Source organism: Triticum urartu, chromosome 7A (assembly GCF_056163025.1).
Source record: "Triticum urartu cultivar PI428250 chromosome 7A, HENAU_Tu73, whole genome shotgun sequence".
Lineage (NCBI taxonomy): Eukaryota > Viridiplantae > Streptophyta > Magnoliopsida > Poales > Poaceae > Triticum > Triticum urartu.
Genome location: NC_141879.1, coordinates 522,310,550 through 522,320,342, shown reverse-complemented (window position 1 = coordinate 522,320,342; position 9,793 = coordinate 522,310,550). Strand labels below are relative to the sequence as shown.

The window sequence follows — 9,793 nt, the reverse complement described above, 5'->3', positions numbered from 1 at the left end:
AAGATCTTGAGTCGCTTTGGCTATAGTGACTGTAAGCCCTTTCCAACACCATATGATGCTAGTGTGTTGCTTCGAAATAATCGAATAATTGCTAGAGACCAATTGAAATATTCTCAGATTATTGGCTCGCTTATGTACTTAGGCAGTGCTACAAGACCTGACATCTCTTTTGTTGTTAGCAAACTGAGTTGGCTTGTCTCAAAACCAGGAGATGTGCATTGGAAAGCTCTAGAGGGAGTTTTGCGTTATTTGAAAGGCACTACGAATTATGGAATTCACTACACTAGGCACCCAAAGGTGCTTGAAGGGTATAGTGATTCAAAGTGGATCTCAGATGCTGATGAGATAAAGGCCACGAGTGGATATGTATTCACTCATGGAGGTGACATTGTTTCTTGGAAGTCCTGCAAGCAGGCCATATTAACGAGGTCAGCAATGGAAGCAGAACTCACAGCACTAGATACAGCTACGGTCGAAGCAGATTGGCTTCGTCGGCTCTTGAATGACTTGTTGGTCGTTGAAAAACATGTATCGGACATCCTTATAAACTGCGATAATCAAACTGTGATCACGAAAGTGAGCAGCTCAAAGGATAATATGAAGTCATCAAGACACGTTCAGAGAAGGTTAAAGTCTGTCAGGAAAATGAAAAACTCTGGAGTTATTGCATTGGATTATATCCAAACGTCTAAGAATCTGGCAGATCCTTTTACTAAGGGTCTATCACGTAATGTGATAGATAATGCATCGAGGGAGATGGGTATGAGACCCACAATATGAGTTGTTCATAGTGGTAACCTATTCTTTGTGATCGGAGATCCCGTGAATTAGATGTGGAAGACAAGTTGTTGGTCAACTGAAAGAAGAGTATCCTTATTATTAACAATACCACTCCATGAAGATGCAATACTCTCCTAATCTGCATGGCAGGTTGATGTATATCTTAATGTGTTCTAAGTGGCTCTTTTAAACAGAGATGTTGTCCTGCAGAACATCTTTTAAAAACACACATATATGAGTCTCATTGTTAAATGTCGCAATCTATAAGAGTATGGTTCTCTCTAGTAAACTCATGAAAGGTCTCGGAGTATGACGCATAAGCTCCACCCGCGGGGAAGACCCACGGTAGCCAAGTATCGATCAAGGCTTTGTGTGAAGCTAGATTCATAGAAAACTTGCAGTTCAAGGCCCAGTCCACTGTTCAAGTTGCTTACTAGTGTAGCATAGAGTTCTAGGTGGAAATTCAACTTAACAGTCTCCACTGCAGTATCGGTATATAAAACAGTGTTTTGGAATTAAAGGCAAATTCTATGTGCCTCTAGGATCTGGTGGGGGATTGCTGGAATTTTATATTTTATGGGCCAGCCCAATAACAATTTCAGAAATTTCTAATTAATCCTAGAGGCCCACTTAGCCCATTCATGCAAGGCAAGGGGCACTACTAAAGTTTAGTCCCACATCACTAGTTTAGAGGGAGTTGGACCTCTTTATAAGGGAGGTTCTTTCCCCACATGTATGATCATGAGAATAAGAGGGACATCCACGTGTGCTCCTCCTCCGCCGCCCACCTCGCCACGCCATGCCTCGCCTCGCCTCGTCATGACGCGGGTTGTGAGAATGAGCCGATGTCTAATTTTTTTCCACGCACAACGGGTATACGAACGGTCACACGGGAGCTGAAACGTTTTTTTGAAATGGAGATTGAATATGAATGGTGCACCTCTTTGTCTGTTGCATGTTCGCTTCGCCTCCCTCTCTTCGTTTCATCTCTCGTCATTGCCCTCTCGCCTTCTTCTCTTGCGCCTATAAAAGGGAGGCCGCTCCTCCCAGAGAGACGCACCAGAACAACACAACCCTCTCGCCTCCATGTTCCTGACCACTGAGCTACTGCTTCGATCTTCCCCATCCCGGCTTGCGGCGTGCACCGCAGGTCGGGATAGTAGACCTCCGAAACCGCACTTTTTGAGTCCTGTATGGGAGAAGAGTGATAAGGTTTTTAGGGAGCACTTCGCGCGACTGCTGACTTCTTCATCACGAACGCCCTGGACTCCGACGATGACTTCTTGTCCGACATCGACGACCTCCTCGACGACATGGCTGGCGAGGACACTGACCCCAAGTCCAGCACTTCTGCTGCTGTTATCCTGTACGTGTTCTTCCTCTTTCTATTAGAGGCTCTGCTACAGTTTCTTTGTCTACTGTTTGCCCTACATATGTTAGGCTCTATTTCATATATGCAACTTGCTATACTGTCTGCTCTAGATATGTTTAGTTGTAATTCATATATGAAGATGTTTATCTTCTCTTTGTCAAATCGCATGGCTTGTTTTATCACTGCTATACTAGTCATGCTTTATCTAGTATTTCTGTTAATAAAATCATTCAGTAAATTTCTCACATTTCCAGCAATATTTCCAACAATGTGTAGGGGCACACGAGTGCGGGGGCGCTCACCTGTCAAGTCCTGCCGCCCGCTCGTTTTTGCCTCGCGATTCACACAGTAACTCAATTCTGCATGAAGGTACAATAAAAATATAAATCCCTCAAAAAGTTTGAAGGTTTTGCATCTAAAACTGTCAAGTTTCAACCTGTTTCATTGATATAATTTAAAGCAATTTTTTCTGTCGGTCGTAGACACAAAACAATTGATTTTTATCGGTCGGTCAAACACTGAAACTTAACTTGTTTCTTTTAAGTCATCAAAATATATTTAAATGAATATTATTTGAAAGCGCTAGTCATGAGGAACACGAACATGAAAACAAAACTTAATTTAGAATTCCCGTTTGAAAGGTATAAAACTTTGAAATCGAAAACCAAAATAAAAAGCGGCGCGTGCTACAAATCCCCCCCCCCACTAAGTTTACGCTAGGTACCTGAAAACACTCCGCGCATTAGTCACTTTTCTCATGAATCACTAGATCTTGATCAAATGACCTCAAACAGATCAATGTTGTGCATCTTCAACCCCCCCCCCCCGCGCATCTTTTCTTCCTCACGCACGCCCCTAGCCTACCCCGTTCCAACCGCCGGCCTTCACTACTCGTGGCTAGAGGGTGCTACCATGCACCGCCTCGCCCCCTCCCCTTAACCTTCCCCTACTGCACTGCCCATCCTTTTACCCCCCTCCCTCCCGGATTTGCGGAAACCCTAGCGACTTTCATCACCCCCTCCCCCCTAAGTTTATTCCTCGCGTCGTTGTCGCTCGCAGTGTTGTCCTCGGCTCCGGTGAGATCCTCGCTTGGCCTCAACATGGCTGACGCTCATTGTTGCCACTCTCGGGTAGTCCCAGCCCTCTGCCTCATGCAAAGCGGAAATCGACTGCCATGGGAAAATTTTAGGCATAGGAGATTTAGCAAAAGCAAAATTAAGCCACGTTTGTGTTATGCCCCAATCTTACGTGCCATCCCAAATATGCTAAGTGAAATATAAGGAGTGACAACTGTGCAAGCATCTAGTTTTTTTTAGTTTGTTCAAATCAATCATCACTGTTTGATGCAGATCCAATGGTTGAGAGCATTTCTTCCTCCTCAAGTCGTATTCCACCACTCGAACCCTGCTCCAACGTCGGCCTTCGCCATCCGCGGCCAGCGGGGCTATCGTGTACGGCTCGTCACCCTGCCTTCCCTGTCGTGTTGTCGTTGCCCCTGGCCTTCCTCTAAATCATCGACCTCCATGCACTCCCCACCCCCCCCAACGCCGCCCAGCACCCAAACATGTCAAACCTCCGACTCCCCTCCATCTAGGGCGCTACTACTATGTCGTCGTAGGCTCCAGTTCATTCTCATCCAAGGCCTTGTTGGCGCTCACGTCTCCGTCTCGGAGCTATGCATCCTCTTATCCCCCGTTTCAACCATTGGGGCACAAAATTTCAGTCGCTTGCTAAGGGCATCTCCAAGGCGGACCCGCAAACCTCCTGCAACCGTCCGGACCGCGTTGTCCGAACCGTGGAAGCCATCCAACATCGATCTATATCGATCCGTGGAGCGGTTCAGATGTGATTTCTCCCGCAAATCGGAGACAGAAGTGGAGGAGGTTTGCGGGAGTCTAGATCGCTCCCAAGCCCGCTTCTTATCGCCCTGGCCCACCAAAAACCCCTCCAGCCTCCCCCGCGCACTCCCGCCCGGCGCCACCTGCCCGCATTCATGCTGCTGTAGAGCTCGCCGCTTCGCATTGAAGATAGCTTAGGGCGGACGCGACCTCTCACTGCCTCCGCCATTGAAGCGGCGCGCCAACCGAGGGCACTGCCCGCTGCATGCCCGGCTGAACACGCCTCGTCCCCGCATTCATACACCTCCATTAATCCCTGCGTGGAAGCCAAGAAATCTACTCCGGCTACACGTCCGTTCAGGAGTGGACCGGCATTAAACGCCACGCGGGCCGAGCTCCTCCCGTCTGCCCTGTATTTAAACGATGGCATGCGCCGAGCAAGAATCGCACCCCTCCGCCACTCACCTCATCTCCTCCTTCACCATTTTCTCCACCATTTCGATGGCATTCAACAGGCAGTAAGAGGAGTTCTCCGCCATAAAAGCTGGCATGGTGGCCCGCCCAACCCAGCAGATATGAACGAGGCAGCCAGCTGCTCCACCTCCCGAGCCTAGGCCCCCGTAGCAAGTTGCCGCCCTAATCCGGCGCGTGGTTCAACAACCCGCTGCTCCAAGCCAGCTTGCAGAGGAGTGGCGAGTTGCTCCAGGCCGACACGAAGGGGAGCACGGTGGCACGGGTATGGACGACGCCGCGTCTTACCGCCGCTCCAGTGCCTGCGACCGCACCATCCGCCGTTGACGCGCGCGTAGCCGCCCCATGCAGATAGAGAAAGAAGGCGGGGTGTGGATGAGATCGATGAGTCGGTGGCCAGCGCATCCGCTAGCAACTTCGAGGGAAAGTAAAACACGGGAGGCTGCCGCTGCTTGGGTCCTAGGAAGGCCGCCGCCGGCTTGTACAGTTGGTGACGTGCCTGGTTTCTTCTTTATCTTAGACCACCCTGGCTTGGGCGTCCACAGAAGCACCCTTCCCCTCCAGCTGAACCACCCTCTTCGCCACATTCCGATGAGCGGCACAGTCGGACATAGGGGAGATACGGGGGAAGAATGCCTCCGGGACTCCCGGCAGTCCGGTGACGAAGGGATCCGCCGCGGTCGGACATAGAGTAGGGTAGTGTATCTGTATCGTGGGAGTGGATCCACGCGACCATACGTGCACATAGTTTTAACTTTTTAGTTAAAATATTTTCAAAATGTAACTGTTTGCGTTCGGTTTGTACGAAATCCGTCATGTTGGTATGAAATCCGCACTTGTTTGCACGAATTTCATTCGGTTGGTTTGAGTTGCTGTCAAAATGTATGCGGGTAGCGTTGGATGGTTGGCTCTGTGTCCGTGTCCACGAACGGATGCTGGATTTTTTACGGATTGCCATTGAAGATGCCCTAAATAGCATACGTGGAAATGTAAAATTTGTAGGACTTATTAATTTGACCCAAATTTTGCCCAAAATTCCGTGAAAAATGGGATGCCTGATTAAGAAGGGACGATATGGACGTTGGTGAATTTTCCACGGTCAATTCAACACCTCGACCGATCTACAAGTTCCACACCCGTCACTGTCTAGCTATAATGCCCCGTAATTTTCGCACAAACAGAAAATTTTAGCACCACAAGTGGTAAAGAAGATCACCAGGAGAGAAGATGCCGCTGTCTAATCCGCACGAGCCCTTGACCGCCTGGTCCGCCCCCGATCTCTGACCGCGCCTCCCGACTGGCTCGTATCTTTGACCGGTCCGATCGCCTGCCGTTCCAGCACCCGTGCCTCTTCTCTCGCTGACAGGGAGGCCCACCCGACGTGTGCCCCACCTGTCATGGGCTTTACGCTACAGTGGAACCCGTTGCCATAGAGTTTGGCTTAGCTACCGAACCTATATAAACTCGCGGCTTCTGCAGCCAAGCGGACACATATCTTCTGTTCGCCGTCATCAACTCATCACACAGCACACACCAGAAGTAAAACGAAGAAAAGAGTCGTCGTGCTCGTGCGTACGTGCAGCTTAGCCACACCTTTGCATCCGGGAGGAGTGACAAGGGGGAGCATACATACATGGCGGCGGCCATGGAGCGGAGCAACGGCGGCGGCGGCGGCGTGAAGGTCAAGTTCATCGAGACGCAGTTCGTCAGCTCCGACGCCGCCAACTTCAAGTCCGTCGTGCAGCGGCTCACCGGCAAGTACTCGAAGATGCCGCCGCCGCCGGCGGCCTCGGTGCACAGGCCACGCCCGAGGCCGTGCGGCAGAGCCGGCCAACAAGGGCGGCCGTGCGTCTCCGGCAGCGACCAGCTGACGACGGCTGCGCCGGCGAGGCCAACGGGGGCGGCCATCGAGCCGCTGCACGTGGGAGAACTGAACGAGCTCTGCGACTTCGCCGACCTGCTCTACGCCGCCCCGAGCGCGCGGCGCCACGGCGGCAGCGTCGTCAACGGCTTTCCTTACTGATACATGGCCCGTGAAGAATCGTGTTGCCCTTCTCCCCTTCGAGGAGGCTTTGTGGAGGAGCACGTATTGGTTTGAGGATTGCAGTTGCAGTACTGGCCCAACATATCGTCTTGTTCAATTGCGCACTGAGAGCGCCAGATGTGATCTTCCTCGAACACAAGTGGAAGTGAGAGGAAAATACGAAAATGTATGAATATATTGTGTTTGGTGAAATGGGAGAAGAAAGAGATGGATATGTATGCTGACAAACTAAGCTAGGCGTATCGTTTTCCTGTCGGGTTACATGGGCAATTGCAATTTGTAAATGTACAATTGGGTCATATCTGTAGTAGAATTGGAATCGCTCATGATGTTTCCGACCTTTTGCAGAACTGTGTGATAGGATTAGAATTAGAATCTTTGTGGAATCACAAAAAGAAAAAGAAATACTACTATAATCTTCAGCGAACATGTCCCGCACCTGAATCCTCTGACATGAACTGAACGACTAAACCCAGGAAGAGACGTCCGTCTACGACTCTACGCTCTGCCCTTGGCCTTGCCGGCATCTGCAGGCAGAAATCACATATTTGACCTGAAGGCGAAATCAAATCACAAACTAACTTGTTTTTGAAAAAAATTCACTTTACTGATCCTTTCGTGTGGCGCCCGACAGTTAGGCGCCGCACACTATTATACAGCGCCTCTGCCTTAGGCGTCGCACCTCCTGCCAGCATGGCAGCCCTGATCCAGTTGCGGCCCCACAAACAGCACTGCAGCGCCTAAGTCTTAGGCGCCACACTTGTAATGTGCAGTGCCTAGCGCTTAGGCGCTGCACAGTGACTTAAAGCGCATCGGCCCAGCCCGACCAGGCAGTTCTTCCCCCTCTCCGCTCTCTGGACAGAGAGCAGCGGCGGCGCCCCCATCGAATCCCCTCCCCCAATCCCTCTCAGATCTGAAGATTTGATCCGTGGATTCGATCTCCAATCCATCCTACTAGGTAAACTCCTCCGTTCCTTTTCTTTTCCTCCATAAATTTGTTGCCATTTTAGAGATTTGTCCAAGATTTGATGGAACCCTTGATTTGCTTGATTTAGGATGTGTAGTCATAGTGGTAGTACTGTAGTGTTGTTGCTTAGTTCACAATTTATGTTTCTTGTTAGTGAAACCCTAGATTGTTTAGTTTTTTTAGATATATATGAGATGCCTATTTTTATAGATAACTATGAGATGTTGAGTTTTGTAGACATATATGAGATGTTTGTTTAGATATATATTAGATGTTGAGTTTATTTGAAATATTAGATGTTGAGTTTATTTGAACACATATGACATATTCATTGTGTGAGAAGGAGATGTTGAGATTCTTGTAATTGAACACATATTAGATGTTTAGTGTATACCGATATTTGAGATGAAGGTGAACTCATATATGTTTATTGTTAGAACTTTGTAAGGATGGTTTGGCTTCTCGACGATGTCTACGACCCGAAACACCGGGTCTACATGATGTGCGAGAAGGAGATGGTAATAACGAGTAATCTAAATATTTTGCAAATTTGCCTTAAGTTGAAATTTACATGCCCTAAGATTTGTCATTACTTGTTTTTTGCAGAAGCTTGAACCTGTGAAGATTCAGTATCACGGGGTCTCTGGTCTTGCCATGCCTTACGATGAGCGGTACACACCGTACATCAAGCAGGCAGGACTACTCCCGTGGATTCAGTTGGTCAGCCGGTCCACGCCGAATCTGAACGCTCCACTGGTGTCCGCTCTTGCTGATCGGTGGAGGTCGGAGACGCATAGTTTCCATCTTCGGACTGGGGAGATGACCGTGACGCTCGAGGATGTCTCGTTGATCACCGGTCTTGCTATCGACGGGATGCCTCTCTGTATGAGCACCGATTCTGATGGGTGGCACGAGCAGATGATTGCTCTTATCGGCATGGCTCCTACCGAGGCTGAGGCTGATGTAGAGGAGGGATAAGAGAAGAAGAAGAAGAAGGAAATGAAAGCAGCCGGAGCTGCTTTCATGTGGATTCAAACTCACTTTGCGACGTGCCCTCCGGATGCCACTGATGATGTGATCCAGACACATGCTCGTGTCTACATGTGGTATGTTGTGTCGAGGACTTTGTTTCCTGACTCCACTGGCAAGAACGCTCCATGGATGTGGCTGAAGGCGTTGACCGTCTTTGATGGCAAATGGAGCTGGGGTTCAGCGACTCTTGCCTACTTGTACCGACAGGTAGTTGGTCTGTTTTGTGATCAACTCATTTCTTCATTAGCAATGCAAGCTTGCTGTCAAGTTAACATTTTTTTTCTTTCATATGCAGCTGGACGATGCGTGTTGCAGGATCACAAGTAGTGCAGGTGTCGGTGTCAAAACCAGCGGATCTCGGGTAGGGGGTCCCGAACTGTGCGTGTAGGCCGGATGGTAACAGGAGGCAAGGGACACGAAGTTTTACCCAGGTTCAGGCCCTCTTGATGGAGGTAAAACCCTACGTCCTGCTTGATTAATATTGATGATATGGGTAGTAGAAGAGTAGATCCACCACGAGATCGGAGAGGCTAAACCCTAGAAGCTAGCCTATGGTATGATTGTTGTTCTATATGTTGTCCTACGGACTAAAACCCTCCGGTTTATATAGACACCGGAGAGGGTTAGGGTTACGCAAAGTCGGTAACAATGGTAGGAGATCTACATATCCGTATCGCCAAGCTTGCCTTCCACGCCAAGGAAAGTCCCTTCCGGACACGGGACGAAGTCTTCAATCTTGTATCTTCATAGTCCAGGAGTCCGGTTGAAGCTATAGTCCGGCCATCCGGACACCCCCTAATCCAGGACTCCCTCAGTAGCCCCTGAACCAGGCTTCAATGACGACGAGTCCAGCACGTAGATTGTCTTCGGCATTGCAAGGCGGGTTCCTCCTCCAAGTACTTCATAGAAGATTTTGAACACAAAGATAGTGTCCGGCTCATGGCCAAGCCTTTATTCGAATCGTTTTATTATCCCACCTCAGCGCGTCATGCGAGGTGGTTTCCTTGGCACGTCTTGTTAAAGCAGAGATCGTGTCCCCTTATTCCAGGATTCTCATCAATACGGGCGTGGGTAACCCAACCGCTTCTAGGACTCCTAGACTATAGCCAAGTCCAAACGGCCACGGAGAGGACGCTTGATATTCACCCTCTTTACAAAGGGACAAGGCTTTTATTTTTTCCCTCCCGTGCTCAATCGAATCCTTCCCACACCTCAAGCTCAAACACCCAAAGTTCAGGTCAGGTGCTCCGAACCTTCAATCATGTCCGGATCTAGCCTTCAAGGCCGAT

General features: G+C 49.4%; 1 protein-coding gene across 1 annotated transcript; it reads left to right on the top strand.

Annotated features, from left to right (window-relative positions):
* Window positions 1-5,943: 5,943 nt before the first annotated feature.
* Window positions 5,944-6,840, top strand: LOC125520770 (uncharacterized). Its single transcript, XM_048685786.2, has one exon. It carries the CDS (start codon window positions 6,095-6,097, stop codon window positions 6,482-6,484), a length of 390 nt encoding a protein of 129 aa, XP_048541743.1. The 5' UTR covers window positions 5,944-6,094; the 3' UTR covers window positions 6,485-6,840.
* The last annotated feature ends 2,953 nt before the right edge of the window (window positions 6,841-9,793 follow it).